The sequence below is a fragment of the Notothenia rossii genome, assembly GCF_949606895.1.
Source record: "Notothenia rossii genome assembly, chromosome: 6".
NCBI lineage: Eukaryota > Metazoa > Chordata > Actinopteri > Perciformes > Nototheniidae > Notothenia > Notothenia rossii.
Window position 1 is genome coordinate 11897422 of NC_136909.1, and position 20540 is coordinate 11917961.

The 20540-nt window shown below is 42.2% G+C and overlaps 1 protein-coding gene across 3 annotated transcripts in view; it reads right to left on the reverse strand.

Annotated features, from left to right (window-relative positions):
• emid1 (EMI domain containing 1) overlaps positions 1–20540 on the reverse strand; it is a 57674-nt gene that overhangs the window by 6540 nt on the left and 30594 nt on the right. For all 3 annotated transcript variants that reach the window (XM_079686165.1, XM_079686166.1, XM_079686167.1), the window contains exons 4-10: positions 7940–8029; positions 7771–7832; positions 7535–7667; positions 5618–5662; positions 5417–5524; positions 3185–3292; positions 330–419 (exon numbers count right to left, since the gene is read on the reverse strand). In XM_079686165.1, coding sequence (XP_079542291.1) covers positions 330–419; positions 3185–3292; positions 5417–5524; positions 5618–5662; positions 7535–7667; positions 7771–7832; positions 7940–8029 — 636 coding nt within the window. The remainder of the gene's footprint in view (positions 1–329; positions 420–3184; positions 3293–5416; positions 5525–5617; positions 5663–7534; positions 7668–7770; positions 7833–7939; positions 8030–20540) is intronic.

A 20540-nucleotide genomic window follows, 5' to 3' on the forward strand; every position in this document is an offset into this window, starting at 1 on the left:
CGTTTAGGACAGAGAGTGAATACACATACTATACTGTACAGAGATGCTGTATGAGAAACCAATGTGAGTTTGGAAAACTGCACAATATAAATCTATTTCAGTAGACCTCAACAATGGAATTATGATCAGTAGAAATGGCCATGACCTTTAAAAAGTAACTCTCAGTTTGTGGACTCATCCTTGAGGAAGGCTTTGTGTTTGGTCACCTGGTTGACAACAAGCCTTTTTGTATGAAACTTTTTTAATTGCTTTTGACAAAGGAAAAATAAAACCGTTTAGGGAGATTTAAACACAACACACACACAATATGAATAGTGATAGACACTCACCGACAGGCCCGGGGGGGCCCTGAGGACCTGGGACTGGCAACCCTCGTGAGTCATGGAAAGTGTTGCTGTACAAAGGGTCTTTCCTACGACCTGGAGTTGGAAAAACCAAATGTGCATTTAATGGGAGGTATTTTAGATTTGTATTACTGCACGACCTGTGTTCACCTGTATTATAAATGTACTATTCGATCAAATATCTTGTTTTTGATTTGCTTTAAGGGATCATTGAGACTCAAAAGGGTTCTAATAATTGTTTTAAATGAGTTTCACCAAAGTGCACTTACCCTAAGACAAAAATTAAGAAATTATGTGAAAACAATGTAATGTTTTGTAAATGCAAGTTTGTATTTTGGGTATGCAGTAATTTTTGTGATACTGTACCTCCAGGCAATTCCCATAATCAATCCATTTTGGTAACATGTATGGATGTCGGATAGGTTACCAAGGCATGATTTTGCCTGACAGTAACTTTCAAACTTTTGCACTTGTGATTTCATAAATCTAAACGTTTGAATACTACTTCTCAAAGCCTGTTGGTGTGTGATGTTTTGCTCTTATATAGTTGTTGCTGCGGAAGTCCTGCTGTGAACGCTGTGACACAAAGCAATCCTTCTGTGTTGCTGCCTGAGTAGCTCGACTCTCCGTTGTATTATGGTAACCTCCAGAGGGCAGTATTTTCCAACTAATACTCTATATTCAACGAATAACTTCAACAGGTTAGTAAACTTCCCTCAAATGTGTCCACAAAACTCTCAATAGAAGATATGTGTTCCAAATTCATTACAAACGAGTTTAATCCTAAGTAAAAACGTTTAATATATTCTGTGTAACACCACTGACTGGACGTCTACAACTAAATGAGAGGAAGAAGGTGGTGAAAGTTTCAGCTAGAGAAGAAGTTGTGCGGTCATTGGGTAATTTCATACCGACAGGAAACAGAGATCCAATCACAGCATGAGACAGGGACAGGACACACGAGGAGGAGGAGAGCTTTTAGCCAGAAAGTTCCTGCTGCCAGAATGTTGCACACCACTACTTGATGTGACAAAAACAGGGATGCCCTTTCTTTGTCTGCTTCTACAGACTCTCTTTATTTCCTTTAAAGAATGTACTGAGATCTGTGGCTTAACCTAATAGATGGATAGACATATATTCACTAAACACTGTAAAATATACAGAACACATTAAAATACTCTCTAATATAAAAAATCTGCTAAACATATAAACATAGTGTTATACATTAAAAAAGTGTGCACAGCAGCTTTAAATATATATCGTGTATGGCAGTCTGTTGCAGCAGCTCCCGGTGCGTGTTAACACTTTTACAAAGACTGAAATGAGACAACAATGCTCCTCCTCCCTACTTAACGTCCTGGCTGCTGGGTTGGGAACCCTCTCCTGTTCAGCAGAAGGGAATTCCAACCTCCTGCTGCAGACGTACGAGCCAAATAAACCAGTGTTTTCTGAAGGAAGCTCAGCACGTCCCCTACTGTTACTTTGATGTGATAGAAATGGCTCTGAAATCATTTTGCCAACCTCAGCGTACCCACAGCTTCTCAACACAGGAACCCAGAGTTTACTAATCTATGGACTGCATACTTTGTTTTACCACTGAATCCACAAATAAAGCCCACCGTTGGGTTGACCTTGAAAGAGCCGACGCAGACCCCCATCTGTCTCTCACCCCCCGACCTCAGCTGTCTGAGCGGAGGTCCTACATCTGGAAGCTGTTGAGTGACATCAGTGACGGACAGGTTCTCATCCCAGCATGTGAAGTCTGAGTCGATCTCAGCCTGCCTCTGCCTCCATTTAATACTCTCTGATTCTCTACTACTTGGCTGGTAGACAATGAGGGGTTGTAGGATTTACCACCAGCCTGTCTGTTTCTCATTGTCATTGTTTCTTTTGGTAATCAGCAGGTCTGAAATGTATGAGAGCTTTTATGCAGCAGGAGAGAACATTAATACCAGCAGTTCGCAGCTAAAAGTCTGAAAAACCTATATCATCCAGCCTGAACACAAAGGCTTTGATTTAATTAGTCTATATGTAATTGTACTGGTTTCAAGGCAAACTTAATTAAAACAATTAAAGCAGGGGTGTCAAACTCAATTTCATCGCGGGCCACATTAGCATTAGGGTTGCACTCAAAGGGCTGGTTGCAACTTTAAGACTATATAAAAATACATATATAAATATATAATATATATAAAATAATGTATTATATTACATTATTGCCCGTGCATTGGATTATTATCGGATAGGGTAATAATTAACTACGTCTGAAAGCAGAAGTCTAGGGCAAATAATTGCAAGTCTCTTCAGTGCGCAATGTCACAAAACAAGATGCATCGTGGAATATGTAGTTTATCGGCAACCTGCTTCTGTAAAGCGGCATGTAACCGTATAATAAATGTATTATATTCTTTGCAAGCTCTTGTGGGCCACAGAAGATGAGTTTGCGGGCCGGATTTGGACCCCGGGCCTTGAGTTTGACACCCCTGAATTAAAGGGAAAGTGCCCTGTTTGTACACATCCAAGTTTGACATGTCTCGTATAGTACTACTGTTTAAATAAAACCTTTTGTGGCTCTGATAAATTTCCCCAAGACATTTCACAAATGCTTGGTTGTAGAGTTGCATTGTGGGTAATGTAGGCAGCACCTTTTGACACATGTTGGCGTCAGGTTTTGACAAAAAATAACAATGTGTGCGAAAACTCCATCACCGAAGGCAGTGCCGTGTGGATGGAGTACTATTTAAAGACCCGTATTCATCACAAATATATATATGGAGTGCTTTTATCTATTTGCGGTGGAATTGGTGTCATAGTGAATGTATGGAGTGTGTTAGTCTTACTCTGGTCTGGTTCTGGGATGTGGGCACTGGCCGGAGCTGGAGGGCCAGGAGGGCCTGGTGGGCCGGATAGACCCCTCTCTCCTGAGGGTCCTGATGGTCCACGGGGCCCTGAGAGAAGAAATGACAGAAACGTCACTGTGGTGACAGAGATACTGTGCTTCAGAACTATGTCATAGCTAAGTTAGATCATTACGTTTCTCTTAGAGAGGCACAGCGCAACAGGATAATGATAAACGACTTTGGTTGATGTGATGATGGAAGGGTAAACTATAACAAAGACCAGAGAGGAAATAGATTAGATTAAGTGCCAATGATACTCTATAATCGTGTGTGTGTGTGTGTGTGTGTGTGTGTGTGTGTGTGTGTGTGTCTGTGTGTGTGTGTGTGTGTGTGTGTGTGTGTGTGTGTGTGTGTGTGTGTGTGTGTGAGAGACAGAGAAGTGTATGAGCTGGCCAACTTTGTTCTTCTGTCTTTAAGAGAAGCAGGGTCTTTAATAGTCGGGGGCTTGGACCTGACTTTGTGACCTGCGTTAAACTCAAATAAACACCAATAAACTCTGAATAGTGTTACTGGCACTGGGTTATTGTAAGCTAAATGCTCCCTGCTTACACACCGTAAGTTTTTTTTAAATGTGTGTGTGAGTGAAAACCTGTACTGTAGCTGGTACATGTGCCAGTTAAATAGTCCTTCCTCCAAGCCATCTTTATAAGGTGGGAAAAAACCACCATCGCTACATCTGACCTCATTGCTCGGACTCTCCTGAGGTAATGCTGCCCCCTAAACACCACCTCTTGCACTCCGAAAGACCCAGACTCATCACCTCTCTGTTTATGTACCGATGCAACTGACAATGACAGTCCACTAATTACTGCTTTGAAAGGTGATATTATTACAGCTCTGATTCGACACCTCTGCGGGCCGTTTTCACTTAGCGCCGGTAAACACTGCAGCATGACCGTCTGTGTTTTGGCTGCATCGGGCTGACTGTAAGCTACAATCTGCGGCACAGTGGTTGAACGGCGATTCAAAGTGGCCCTGTGACATGTTGTGGGAAACACTTAGCATTTCTTACTGCAACATAATGAATCACTAGAGCAACCAGGGGATGCTGTTTCAAAACATGGGACAACATTTGTAATTCAACATGATTCATCATAACGTACAATATCACTTCTACAAAGTTCACTCTTTTCCCAGCACTTCAATAACCTCCGGCTCAAATGCACTTTTGTCTACATTTTCCATGACATTGGACCCATTCCAGTCTTGTGTTTATCTTTCTCTTTAAAGTGAAAAAAAAACAGTTCAATAAAGAAAAACAGAGCTTCAGATACAAGACATCGCTCTGGTTTTGGGTACTTATGAAGTAATGGAGATAGAAAAAACAATAACACCACAGCCATATGGAAATCATAAAGACCTGGGATTTGTGTATATATAGCTCAGGTTCATTTCAGATTGAAGTCACATGGTGCTTCTCGGAGAGTGGGTTTGTATTTTAACTTCTAAATCTCATCTTTACCCAGCAGCAGGCACAGAGGAGGGGTCATATGTTAGCTTGAGAGGAGAGGCACTCCCTTCATGATGCAGCGCAGAGAGAAAAGCGCCTATAGCAAGAGTAGATGTTGTGATAAATGTATTCTGTCATTTATTTGACCCTCATTCAATTCAGAGCTACCTGTGGATTAACATTAAGCCCAATAGGTCATTTATTGTTTGTCAAAAACTAGGGAGCTCTAAATACATGGCGCAGGTTTATGATGCTGGTTGGTAAGCAGCACCCGTGTTGGGATTGTATCTATAAATAAAGGCTTCTGCTAACCACAGAAAATAGCATTTTTAGAAAAATTTAAACAAAGCCAAAGAACAAAATACCCAAATTCCATCATGTAACCAGCAGACGGACATTCACCACTGGAGGGTTTGTGGGTCGACCCGAGTGGTTTAAAAGAAAGACAAATACTCTGCAGCAGGACACCACGGGCAGACCTTTCTCTGATTCTTCCGCTCTTGTTTCAAGCAGTCTTTGGTCAACAGTGAGCCATTCAAATGTCTTGTTATAGGGACAATAGTTTAAATGGGTAGGTATATAACTATCTTGCACCGTTTTCTCAAAGACACACACACATATTTACAAGAAGCTCATTGACACACTGTGTCAACAACTACTACAAAACAGGTTCATTTGTTCCTTTCTGCTCTTGACTGTCTGCTAGCGGGGGGCTGTAGTACCTGCAGGTCCCGAGGATCCCTTGAATCCAGGGGCTCCAGACGGGCCCCTCCCCCCGGCTTCCCCCCTAGGCCCACTGGGACCTGGCAGCCCTCGAGACCCTGGCTTCCCTGAGAGGAAGAAAACAGTCATGAGTAATCATGAAGCCTTAATATCTTAAAAGGTTTTACATGCACTACAAGTCAACTACAGTTACAATGTACCTTCTCTGCCAGAAAGCCCATCTCTCCCCTTTTCACCCTGAGGACCTGCAAGGAAAACAGAGAGGTGACTTCATTAAGAGGTGGAAAAAGTCTGGGCTTCAACCACCTGGAGGATCTTGGTGTAAATCCACTGGGGGATTAGGTACAACTCTCCATTTCTAAGTATAAGAGAAAAAGACTTGTCAATTCTTTGTTCATGTCATCCATGGGGCTTATATTTCCGTTAAAGCAACTCATCTCAACTTAATATTTTCACTCATTGAAGAAAAGCAACGATCTCAAGGTATTATCCATTCATTTTGACTCAGCTAATGGATTTCTAACAATGATGGCTGGTTGAATTAAGGCATTTGTTAAAGAAATGAGGAATGAAGCGTCTCTGAAATAATACCTTTAAGAGACGTCACTTGACTCAGTGTTGGTTGCTTCTAAAAGAATTACAATGAAACTCTGGAGGTGAGGAGTTAGAAAGAAGGCACTTTACCTGACCTCTTACACCGCTACTAGTCTGTGGTCGAGTTGCATTGGGATGGGTATCGTTAGGATTTTATCGATACCGGTACCGGTACTGCTTATCGGTATCGGTATTTTTCGATACTCTTATCGATACTTTTCAATAATTTGGTGTTAATAAACTAAAAAAAGACAAGGCGATGTGCCTGCAAGACTGCACCCAGGTAAACAAAACATATTACTATTTTTTTTTCTTCACTATTATCTGTAAAGCGTCTTTGAGCACCTGTAAAAGCGCTAACAAATTAAATCTATTATTATTATTATTATTATTATTATTATTATTATTATTACCCGTGCGCAGCAGCTAACCTGCCTGCGAACCTTCGCTCAGGTCACAATTACACACGGCGCGGCTGAAGCCCGCTAGCACTATTAGCACTATTAGCACTAGCAGTATCACTAGCACCGTTTTAGATTCAATGAGTGTCTCGGTTGCAAATGCTTCATTAAGTTGCTTGTGTCACCCCCTTTACAAGCAACTAATTGAGTACATAGATTGCACCTTGCACTGTCGCCACTAACATTTTTTAAAGTGCACCCAGACCTTGGATAGCTTCGCTCTGTCCGCCATGCCTGCGTGCGTCTCACAACAATAATAAGAGCGCTGTTGAGATAGATGAGGAGTGGCTTTTACAGTGGCCAATCAGAGGGGTCTCAAACTGGATACATCACACGGGATGAGGGTTCCCAACCAACCAGAATGGTTTAAAGTTAAACTAAGGAAGTAGACGTAACAGATATACCGATAGCAGCACCGTTTGTCCAGCCGCTTAACGGTATACGATACCGTCCAATCAAGTACCGGTATTGACTTAGTACCGGTTCTCGGTACCCATCCCACTGGGTATTGAAAGGATTGAATAAGTGATAGCTGGTTTGATTTTATACAAAGCCATAGACTGCACTTATTTTCCACAGAGATGGACTATTTTTATCTACAAATGAACACATCAGAGACACTTTAAAGATTGTATAATCTTGTAAAATATCTTCACGGGGTGGCTACAACTGAGTAAGACTGTTGGATAAACACAAGTAATGAAAATGAATACTCTCTCCTTAACGTGTTGTGACAGTGCAGCAGGGTTAGTGAACTCTTGCAGTGCTGGGCTGGACTCCAGGAGAGGAGAGAGAGTGAGACTTTCCTGATTCAAGTGTTTCACACAGCCACAGAGCGCTGAAAGTAAGCAGCAGTCAACTGGGCACTAACCTTTTTTTTTGCTAGAGGAAATGAGCATGTATACGGTAGAGGAAATATGAGCAGATGGAGCAGGTAGAGCGCAGAAAAAGAGTTGCTGCTCGCTGAGAAAAAGCTGCATGGAGGGATTTCTGACTCAATTATCCAAGCACAAAACGTTTGACCATAAAACATATGAATGCATGGCAGCGTGATATCCATACCTGCAGGTCCCTGCTCACCAGGAGCTCCCTGAGCCTGCACAGCACCAATCAGTAATGAGGCCTCTGCTGCAGTTTCTCCTTTAACCTGAGGGGGGCGCTGTGATACGGAGGCCGGGACAGTGAGTAATTGGACCTGGTGAAGCAAGACATAAAACAAGTGTGGGCAATTAAACAATGTTCTTGTTAAATGTTTCATATCTCATTGATTTGGGGCCTATGGCTGAAAGAGTCCAAACCTTGGCCTCCAGAGAGCTCAGCCGGTCAGTCAGAGCTGTGATCCGGCTGCAGTTCAGGCAACCTAAAAAACAAATTAAATGTTTTCTTTACATTCAGACATGTAAACACGTAGTGCACCTTTGCTGTTGTGTTGTTAAGTCACAGCATTAACGTGTCCACAGGTCTTACTAGAGATGGGCTCTCCTGTGCGTGCAGGCGGGCGGCGGAGCGTTGAAGGTTTCCTCACCGCCTCTTGTGCTACAAGCTGGCTCCCTGCATCTGTAACAGAAGATGAAGATAGAGAAACGTGTCACCTCTATGGCAAATTATAGTGATTTATCAAAAGCAATATCTTTAGATCGTGGGTTGATACTTTCATTCATATGGCAACTGCTGGTTGTAAAGCCATTTGTTCGTTAAGGTACTAGGTATAGGTGCAGTTCATTTAACACACAATGCAAAACAGCAAACGCTCCAAAGATACTGTGCTGTGGGTTTTATGAAGATGTTTCAGAGTGGAAGATACCAGAAACCAACTCTTTGTAGTTTCTGTGTGTAGGTTTGTATCCTTCATGTGAGCCTCTTACTGTTGGCTGACAATACTACCGAGTATAAAGAAAAGATACAAATGGAAATCCACAAAGACAGTTCTTGCTCTTTTGTCTGATACATTTCCAAGAGACAAACGGTGTGTGTTGCATCATTGCCAAGTGGCCTTGTTTCTTTATGGATTATAAAATCACAAAGCCTGTGAGAGAGGGAGTGTAAAGACAAACAATAGTTGCCTTGTGCTGAGAGAATGTGCAGTCTCCGCTCGCATTCTGTCTTGCCTTCATTTTATGAAGTGTGGGAGTTTGTGTCCCTGGGTTCTGGATGTTTTGAATGGGCAGACCTTTGTGGAAAAGCTAGACGGACTTCTCTGTCTGGCTCGGGTCAGCCCAGGTGCTTCTGATACAAACAAGAGGCTGGGTTCAGCACCTCATTAGCCACCAGGAAGCACGTCTTTGCCATTCAGTGGCCGCGGTCAACGCCAAGTGTCGTACTAAAAGAAGCAGTGAAATAGCACCTGCTAGCACCGAGCCGGAGAACATTAGTCTTCCTAAACAGCCTCACAACATCAGATATCATGATCCAATCTTTATCCACTGCAGGCCCAGGAAAGGCAAATGGAGAGCTTATTGTCACGAAGAAAAATAAACGTTTGGGAACTTAAGACAGGAGAGCATAACGGGGGTAGTGATTACCGAAAGAGAGGGGAGAGAGAGGGCAAGGGAGGAGTATGAAAAGTTGAGAGAACACATGGTTTAGGGTAAATTGAGACCGCTTCAATAACTCCCCCCCTCAACCTCTGCTCATGATTTCACTGTTTTGGGTTCCTGGATATTTCTCAGAGGATTATAAGTGTAGATGGATTTAAAGCATGTAAGACCTGAGACTGAGATGTTATGGCATCCGCTGTAGATTTGGGAAAACTCTCCCACATTTTGATAGCAGTGGACGTTGAGAACACACACTTTGATATGCTGTACGATCATCCACAGCACACTTTAGTCCACATGGGGAATACTGCAGGGGCAAAGAGAGGGTTGTGTGTGTGTGTGTGTGTGTGTGTGTGTGTGTGTGTGTGTGTGTGTGTGTGTGTGTGTGTGTGTGTGTGTGTGTGTGTGCGTGTGCGTGTGTGTGTGCGTGCATGCTGGAGCTCATATAGATAGCTGCATTCAATTACAAAGGGGGCTCAGGAAGTCTAGCTCTCGCCCCTTGAGAGTAAAGAACATTCAAGTGACAACATCCCCTCACCCACCCACGCTAAAGCTATTGTATGGAGATCCAACCCAGGTTTGTCGCAAGGACTATTGTCTCCCACAAACAAACACACACACACACACACAACAAACACACACACACACACACACACCATACACACACACCTTCTGGCTTGAAACAACAAAGTTCAAGTCCTGCAGGAACCCTCTCTTCTTCAGTATCTCCTGAGTGACAGTTAATGACACTGTGTGTGTGTGTGTGTGTGTGTGTGTGTGTGTGTGTGTGTGTGTGTGTGTGTGTGTGTGTGTGTGTGTGTGTGTGTGTGTGTGTGTGTGTGTATTTAGGGCCTGTAAAAAGAGGATGAATCGGATGCCTCGAGTGGTGTGTCCATCCCTCTCTGGCCAACAATAACATCATCACAGTTAATGAATGTCCCCTGATAGACGCGGGTCATTGTATCCTCTCTTTGTTCTCAGTGGGCTAATTGCCCCAGAGGGGGGTGGTCGTAGTAGAAATGTGTGAACGTATCCGACCTTTTTGCCCCCATGTTGCACTGGGCCCTAATCACTGAGTCAGAGCTCTTCACTGGAGAAAACCCCCACAGAGAGTTCAGTGGGCCAGAGGCCGTCCTGACATCAGCTCTCTCTCTCTCTCTCTCTCTTCTCTCTCTCTCTCTCTCTCTCTCTCTCTCTCTCTCTCTCTCTCTCTCTCTCTCTCTCTCTCTCTCTCTCTCTCTCTCTCTCTCTCTCTCCTCTCTCTCTCTCTCTCTCTCTCTCTCTCTCTCTCTCTCTCTCTCTCTCTCTCTCTCTCTCTCTCTCTCTCTCTCTCTCTCTCTCTCTCTCTCTCTCTCTCTCTCTCTCTGATCATTTGTTTTCAAACACTATAAATAATCTCTGCCCCTGTTGGTGCAATATTCTCATAAGCAAAAGGAAGAAGATACAAAAGAATGTCAAGTGCAGAAGGTTATCTTTTCAAATGTTATAATGAGTGCGTGTATTCAGGCCTGTTTATGTCGTTTATGTCGTTATGTCGTTATAAGAACATGATTATATCCACTGCATATTGTGTATTGAGGAATTTTGCTGTAGCAGCAGGACTCTGGCAGTGAAAGATAAGCTTGGAAAAGGCAATTTAGATTAAGCAGAAACCCTTTTTGTGAATGAATTCATCTAAATTAAAGTCTATTATGGAGCTCTGAAGCCACACAAGGTTAAGGTTAGCTCCTACCGCGACAGGAGTTTCTCTCCTCGACTCACTGCTCGTACAAATGAAAAACACTGAGGGTCAGTAAACTAGCTTAACTCTTGTATATATATTGTTTATATATATATATCGAGTCTCATCAATGCTACGCTCGCAGTCTGTTCAGGCTTTGCATGTTGAATCACACAACCGTTCAGATCCAGCAGAGAAAAACTGCCGCTCACATGAGGTGTTAAATGTGTCTTAAATGTCTTTAAGATATAACTTGTGATTATATTATATTTCCTTCGCATACAGGATCAAACTTCAAATAAAACAAAGTATTACAAAAAGTGAGACATGTGCAGACAGAAAGAGTGTGAATGGTTGTTAAGTGCAAACTGGGACAGCTACATTTTCATTAACGACAAGGTCTTACTGTTATACCATTATATTATCATTACGGGAGTTTTATTTCAAAACTTGTATTATTGGCCCTTTAAAACCAACTACAAAATGAGGTGTGTGTGTGTGTGTGTGTGTGTGTGTGTGTGTGTGTGTGTGTGTGTGTGTGTGTGTGTGTGTGTGTGTGTGTGTGTGTGTGTGTGTGTGTGTGTGTGTGTGTGTTTGTGTGTGTGTGTTTCTCTGTGTGTCTGAGTTCGACAATCACACACAAACACACTATCTGTATTATGGGTTATGGTAATTGTTTCTTCAGTAATACTCTCCCAGTGAATATAAACCAGTTAGCTCTACCAACTGGAGCCCTTTAACACACATCTCCTCATCACCATGTATTTGGTCTACTGCAGAGAGATTCAGCAGCTTGCACACAGACAGTCCTCAAGGAGCGACATGAATATAAAAGTCAGACTTTTTTTGTCGTCCCATATGCTCTGCAGGAGACATGGACAAATACAACATATAAGGATGTGTGATGTTTCTGTATGGAGATACAGTGCAGAGGGCCCTGGCAACACAAACATTAAAAAACACACACACACATGGTGAGCAGACACAGCACAGTGCAAGGTCCTGATCCATCTCTGTCGGGTCAATTAGCTGAGCTCAGCGCGCTGCAGCATCATTAGAGACCGGGTGCTGACAGCCAACCAGGGGAGGCGTTTATCTCTGTCTCTGCACTGCCTAGCACACACACACACACACACACACACACACACACACACACACACACACACACACACACACACACACACACACACACACACACACACACACACACACACACACACACACACACACACACACACACACACACACACACACACACACACACACACACACACACACACACACACACACACACACACACACACACACACACACACACACACACACACACACACACACACACACACACACACCTCGAAGTGAAGCCAAGCTAAACAATGTAGCTCCTCAGAACATATGTTTGCTAAACCAGCCGTTTCCTTAGCCTATTTCTCAATGCAAAATAAACAGATTGAGATGATTTGATCTGGGTGTTGTTTCATTTTCTCTCTTCGTCTTTTTTTCTCTAAAAGCCCTTTTCCAAAAACGAACTTCATGAGTAATGATACATTTTTTAAATGACTCCCAAAGATAGTTGATCAATGGTTCGAAGGGCTTTATTTTCATATGAACAGCTAGTGTAGATATGCAAAGAAAAACTTAAAGTAGACCTATCATGCTATATTTGAATAATATAGTGTAGGACCATACCTATATGAGGCGTATTTATACTTTTTATTTTTCAAAATACCAAACAGATCATGCATTTGAGCCATTCCTCATTTCAATCAATTGAACACTGTCTTTGCATGGGCTGATTCTATGAGAACAGCACCATCTACAGGCCTGGCATATGTACTACAGCGTCTCCAGCGCTTTCGAATGGCAATGTCCGTGGCTGTCTCCTCCTGATTGGTGGAGTTGGCCCAATAGCCGTAGCGCCACTTCTGTGACGTCATAGAAGTGTTCAAATCTGGATCAGTCTGTATCAGATCCGTTGCAGCCCCTTTTTAAGAGATTTTGGGTATGGAGGAAAATAGAGAGGGTTGTGTTTTCTGACACTTGGTGAGTTCCCTGGAACACCGGGGACATATGTTCAAGTATAAAAGACGTACAAAAGTGCATTTTGCATGATAGGTCACCTTTAAGTCACAACAATTGTACTACGTTGTATAATGTAACTAAAAATGATAGGCAGTAGAAAAAAACATGAACACTTTCTACATTATGTGGTATCAAGATGTCGAAACAACAATTCTCTGGGTGTTCAGAACAGGTATTTCACAATGTGGCTGTATCTATGTCTTTTCATCATTATATACCGTATTTTCACTATCAGCTAAATTCATTCAACCATGGCATGCTGCGGATGGACACACCAATGTACTATGAAAAATGTTCTCAGTGATTTCCTTACAGTTAGTTATGTACATAGATGTTTACATTTTGGAAACAGAGCACTATTATCGGATCAAGGTAAGTTTATTTATATAGCACCTTTCAACACAAGGCAATTCAAAGTGCTTAACAAAAATGAAAGACATTAAGAAAATGGCATTTCAAATCAGTCATTAAAAAAGAAAAGATAATGAAATAAACATTAAAAGAAGGTTAATGTTGTAATAAAAGTTACAGTGGAGTTTAAGATGTGAATAGTTCAATTAAAAGCAGCGACAAAAAGAAAAGTCTTTAGTCTGGATTTAAAAATAGTCAGAGTTGCAGCGGACCTGCAGGTTTCTGGGAGTTTGTTCCAGATATTTGGAGCATAATAACTGAACGCGGCTTCTCCATGTTTAGTTCTGACTCTGGGGACAGAAAGCTTACCAGTCCCTGAAGACCTGAGAGATCTGGATGGTTCATAATTTATCAGTAGGTCAGAAATGTATCAGATCAGTTCTATGTATAAGCAGATGGGCTGAGCTAGTACAACTGCTTTAAGTTGAAATAATGTGGATCTTCTATACTGGTTGCTTACTTAAAATGCTGGTGGATTCATGTTAAGCTCAGTTGGTATTATATTACATATATATTTAAAGCAGACCATGTGCAACCTCCACCTCCCAAACAGCTGACGGTGCTCTGCACAGTGCAGACCTGCATCTGAACCCAGTGTTTACTGTGCTTTCCCAGGGTCTCAGCTTTCTTTATTGGGTGATTGACTCAAAGGGTGGGACACACTTCATCATTTCCTTCCTCTTCAGCCTGAGAGTGGAGCAGCCCACACACTGGACAGGTTCAACTGTAATTACAGGTGAGAAGGAAACGCTGCATGCCTTAAGAATTGGTCACATAATTGATCCCAGAGTAAAAGGTAGGCTGAGCGAGACTGAATCCTTACCTACGGACCGTGTTTAAGTTGAAAACAAGTGCATCGAGGAAGCCGGTCTACATCTGCTCTGGTTTACAAGTCTAGGTGAGGTGTTGCAGAGACCTGCTGCAAATAAAACGTAGCTTCAGCCCGCGGGACCCTGAGGTGAGAGCGTCTCTCACCTCGTGCACACACACCTCACCTCATCAGTCAGCACAGACACTTAGCGTGAGGCAGCACACACTCGCCACACCACCCTCACCCCATAGAGCTAGACCTCCATCAGTCACTACCAAGGATGGAAATAAATAATTAGATTTAGCCTGGTTAATGTACCTGAGGAGATGATTTATGTACTTGTACGTTCAGTAAATGTGTTTTAGTCCCTTTAAGTTTAGTAGTTCACATAAAAAGGAAAAATAAAATGAATATGGCCAGATTTCAATGTTTATTTTGTGCCCTTTACAGATAGTAAGTTAAACTACCTCAACCAAGCTGATATAATGTGTATTTATGTATTATAAACTGTGTTACACTTTTAAAATGTGAATTGACTGATTTGGTAATGTCATTACTAACATACACAGTAACATTTACTGTAAAGTAATTGTTACTTTTAAGATGTATATGAAATACATAAAATAAGTAGCTGCACCTTCACTTGAGAAAGAGGTCGGTCAGATCTCGCCAAAATTGAAAGTACGTATTTTAAAAGTATGTGTGAAGATATTTCTAAAAATGTTCGGCATGGTGCACAAACACACAAACACACAGACACAAAGACACAAATCTACCACTACAGAGCGATCAGCAGAGTAGCTTCACTAATCTTCTCCAGTTTGGCTTCTCACATTAGTCCTTCAGCTCCTCCAGCCCCTCCAGATGTGCTCACACACACAGCCTCTAATCTGTGCAGGAAGGAGGAGGGTCTGCCGCCGTCTGTCTTTACCTCACCTTCCCTCTCACTCACTCTCCCCGTCTCTCTCACTCTCTCTGTTTTTCCAGCACATGCCTATAGTGATGCTGACAGCAGTGACGGGTTCTCAGCCTCAGCCTCAGCCCCCCCCCCTCCCAGCAGGCAGCGCTGTGTAATTACAGCACTGGTCTGAATGTTAGTGTGACAGCGGTCTGCTGACAGAGGTGTGTGTCCGAAAAGAAGAGGTACAAAGATAACATAAAAACAAACCTAAAGAAGTGCATCACATACACCGCACATAGACCTAAAAGCTTGGGAAGACATGGCAACAGACAGGGCGACCTGGAGAAACCTTGTCCGTGAGGGTGCTGCACTATACAATGATGACCTCTGCCATGCTGCACAAGACAAGCGCAGACTCAGGAAGGAGAGAGCAACCACCAAACAGGTCCAACCCAAACCCTCCACCACTACATTCCCATGTCCACACTGCACAAGAATAATCGGGTCCAGAATCGGCCTCTATGCCCACCTGAAGACCCACAAGGACCAAGAAGGAGGACAGTCATACTCGACTACGAGTGACCGCCGATGATGGTGTCCGATCTAAAGGTATGTGCTCCCATTGGCATTCCCAAAGTGAACAAACAAAATGGCATCAAGAGCAGTAGGATGCTTTCTGACATCGGGCAGTTTTTCTTCACTAAAGAAAGAAGAATGGACTTTAAATAGAGAAAAAGAATAAAGACCAGCGTCAGTACGAAAAACCTCTTCGACCCTCAGACGCCAACCTCCTGTGATTGCCCCAATCTGTTCAAATCACAAATCAAAACTCAATTTTCAGACCTGTTTTTAATCTGTAATTAATGTTGTGTTTTATATATTTTAAGTGGGTTGTTTTATACATTTTTACTCTGCTAAGTGTCTTTAAGTATCTTGAAAAGCGCTCAACGAATAAAATGCAATATTTTTTATATTACTCCCGCTCAGGAGACTGGCCTCACAGGGCACAGACACAGCTGTGGGGTAGAGATCTCTGCACAGGATGCACATCTCACCTTCCATAACCTCCCCTCCTCCCCCCCCCCCCCTGTCAGGCTTCCTGCTTATTGTATTTTCCAGAAGGTTTCATCATGACAAACTCACAACTATCCTCCCCACATTTGGTCCAGACTGCCGAGAATACCTGCAAGGCACTCAAAGATACTAATTACAGGAATACAATTGAGCTTTGTTTCACAATCACTCACCACCTCTGTATCTAATTAGTGAGCAGCATCCACTGTTTGTTAACCACTTGTTTTTGTGGGGTGTAGAAGAAGTGTGGTTGTGTTCTTGTTCACAACAACAGGAAAGGTTTAAGTTCAAAGATAGAGAGAGACAACAGAAAGAAAATCTGGTGGTCACACACATCTAAGACAATAAACAAACCCAAGAAGTACATTTAACGATGGGTTATATCTAACTTGCTGTTATCCGAGAAGTATCCAAAAACAAATCTTTAAATACATTGCTAAATAAAAAACTGTTGATGGTGCCAATGCAAGCAACAATGCTGTGGTCTTTGTGGGGCTACTTTTCTCAGATTGCAGTGGTCGGATTCCAAACAGTACATGGTTAAGACAGGCTGCACTCCAACCACCCACCACTCTTTTTAAAAACATTTCCTCCACTTGAAAGCAGCAGATGTCTAATAAAAGTGTGGCTGACGATCCGACTCACACCCTTCACTTTTATTAACAGAGACACAATAACAGAAGCCCCGATGGAGCCTCCTCCCTCGTCCTGACCCTGGGTGACCCAAATGAAAGCTGCTTTGTAAACTTTTCCTTGGAGTCTCTCTCATTTTCAGTGACCTATAGGTTGGCATCTTATCCAGTGATGTGCAACCCTTTTCCCCATCGCTGTCTCTCCTGCGGTCACCTAGGAAACCGCTGAAAACAGGACTCGGACTGAATTAAACCACACACACTCCTCGGCTGCTGCTTTAGTGCGGCAGGGAGGGGTCCGTCTTGTCTGTGACCTCTCCATATAAAACACTCCCAACGAACGCAGCAGTAATTAAACCACACTCCTCACAGCCGCAAGTGGCTAACACACAAAAGCTCTATAAACAACCGGGACCAGAATCAGACCTCCACACACACACATACACACACACACACACACACACACACACAGTAGTATGTACTGTAGCACATTAAATGCAAGTTATTGCTTTTGAATCACATGCTGAGTAGTTAAACAGCGTGTACTTTATAACCCTTTGTGACTAAAATAAGCAAACTCTGTCTAAATTCTGTGAAGCTGGTTCTCCTTTAAAGGATAATTCCTCCTTAATACAACTTGGGTCTAGCGCTGTTACGCCTTCGTCTCTATTGGTTGTGACATGTTCTCACCAGAGTAATTGGGGAGAACTGAGGGCACGGTAACATTGCTACAATAAAATCTGATGGAGCAAGAAACATAAGCAGAGAAATTCTCCAGATGCCAACAGTTAAACTAGATTATCAAATCCAATATTTGAAGTTTAAAAAAAGACAACAAAGACTTAACAGCAATGAGGGAGTGTGGTAGGTCAAAGCTTTTGCTATTACCATTCGCCCTAACTTTTCAAATTAGTTTGGTTTAATTTGTATTTAAACATATATTTAATCACAAAACTGCTGGTTCTTCTTGTCTTGTATAACTAATAGGGTTGCAAAATTCCGGGAATTTTCAAAGATGGAAACTTTCCGTGGGAATAAACGGGAATGTATGGGAATAAACTGGGAATTTTCAAAATTGAAGGTTGGCTCTTCATAGGGAACTTAAATATAGTTGGGGAAAGTACATTTTAGCATAATCTTGACTAAAACAAACAGATGTCATTCAAGTACACTTGAATATCCATGCCATAGCACAGTGCTTACTGCATGGCTATTGAGACCACACAAAGGTTCGCAACAGGCTCACAAATGTGAGAGTAGAAACACTGGTTGGCATTCGGGCAAACCTAAGGTTCTCTGAGCCTGACACAGAGCCATCCTCAACAAGGCTGGACAGTGACACTGAAGAGGAAGCCTCAGAGTTGGATGTTGATGAGGCCCAGGAAGAGCCCATTGACTGAAAGGGTTTAGCAAAAATGCAGAGGATTGCTTGAAGGAAGGTGTGCATGTTTAATATGACTTTTTGCAGGGAGAAGGGCTCTTTTCATTTAACATTTTGAATGGGACTTTGTGGGGATTTTTTGGATGCGGGGTGCATTTTTGTTCATTTTTAATGAGTGGTGTTGGGGGATGAGTAATATTTAACTCAACAATCCTGTTTTCGTTCTACAATGAAACAAATAATTGTTCAATAAAATAATTAAAACTTGTTCTGTTCTACTTAAAACATTCTTTTTTTTTTTTAAATCTGTTGAAATGTCATGTTTTTTGTTTAACTTTGCATCGAATATTTCCAAAATTCCCCTGCTTAGTTCCCATAGAAACTTTCCAGAAATGTACCGGAAATGTTCCGCCCCTTTGCAACCCTAATAATTTATAACATGGTGAGTAAAATCCTTTTACTGATAGGAAGAATGGCCATTATGTGTACCGAACCCCAGCAAGTTTCAAGGGCAATAACTTTATGGTCATTATGCAAGCTTAACAAAATTGCAGTTGTGTCAACTCACATGGTGCATCATATTAAATCCTTCACACATATTAGATCATTCATATGTGTAATTCATAGAATAAATAAGGGACAATGAGATTGTAGATGAGATCAATACATTTCAAATCTCTTAATTGTTACTAAATAAGGTTCTGTTATTAGAGCTGAGCTATTTGTTCATATTATAGCAACATTGTGATATGAGACTAGATATTTGTAGATATATGTACATTTTACTTTTCCCACTGTGTCATTATACCCACATTAATGATAAGTGCATCAACAAGATGTTTAAGATTGTGTGGAAACAATAATGATCAACCCTACAATTATGTATTAGCTAAATAATAACTTGATGATGGATTTTGCGTAAATCTCCGAGGCTGTAACTTGTGTCCAAATACGGCATTACTGAAGGATTAAACATATCCAAACAATAGCTTGCAAAACCTGAACAATGCAAATATGATGAGTGACCTTACAAACTGCAATAAGATCAGCAGGGGAGAAGCAGAGTTACCACACTGCTGCTCTCTGCAAAAACACCCAGCGGTGGATTCCCGGCCAGCAGACCCTTTGCTCTGACCCTGCTCATTACCATCCTGAGGTTGACAGCACTCTCTGCCCACATCTGCAGCCGAGCAGAGAGCGGGCCAATCCACAAACCTTCAGCTAAACATCCTGCCCCCTGTCCTCTGCAGAACACACGTGTCTCGCTGAGTGTTTGAAGGACACGTCCAGTCAAACACAGTTTATTTGTCCAAGGTTGGTCTGAACGCTCGCTTATTACGGCTTAGAGGCCTGTTGCCCCACCAACCAAGTGTAATTTCCCTCGTGTGGTATGATTTGTGTGTGAGTACATAAGAGCAAGTCTTGTGATGAAAAAGGTTTCAATATTTGTCCTTAGCAGTCCATGTAAACAATATAAACAACCGAGTCCCGCTCTGACAACTGTGCAGCAGGATCCATGACAACCAAACACCGAAAGCTGCAGTTGATCACCAGGACTGTGTGATAGTGACTGCACTCATCCATCCTGAGCCAAGACGTGATGCCAGATTGTAGCTTTTCCAACTCCCTTCAGGACGATACTCTGCTTCAATAGCAAACCATAAACGTGCCTCACTCTGCAGGGACATACACAAAGCGAGAGCAGCAGACATGTGTTCAAAGAAGTAGGCCAACTCTTTCTTCACTATTGTTTTAATTTTTTCATGATTCAGCTTCGCTCAGAGAGCATTGTCCATTTCCTCCACCATGACAAATCCTTTGGGACATCTCATAACACCCTAATCTCCATTTTGCCTTCATGAGTTTGAATCTTTTTACTGTGGAAGTATTCAGCCTCACTCAGAGGTTTGTCAGGGTGAAAAATGTTATACATTACATGCCGAAATAGCTTTAGACCACTGTTTCAACACGTACTTATAAAAAGGAATGAGGCGGACGACGGAAGAAGTGAGAAGAACATTTTATTTGCAACATCATCATATATTCCCCTCGTCTTTGTAAATATGCTTGACTGCCAATATAAACAGTCTGTAGAAACGTAAACCGTTGAGTAAAAAAACCCTCCGAGTCTCAAGGACGACCTATTTATTGTCATTTTTAACTGGCGTCCAAATTAAAGAATTACGTTGTGTGAAACGGACGGACTGATGGAATTTGAAACTCAAACTCAGAGACTCAATGGGAAATACAATTATCTCAGTTCAACCACTTACCCCTTTAAGGCTAGAAGAAGCATGAAACCCACCAAAATGTCTTGTCGCATCATTGAAGAGTCTCTGAAATCCCCATCCTCCCACTAACCGTCTTTAAGAGGCTGTCAGCTGTCTCAGCTAACATGAAGATATTGCGAAAACTAAGAAACGTTATTTCATCAACTATGCCTTGCTTGTTGGTCAGGAGGGATGCTAAACTGTGCCCAGAGGAGTGTCCGGGATAAACCCAAAGCCTCCCAGATAGAA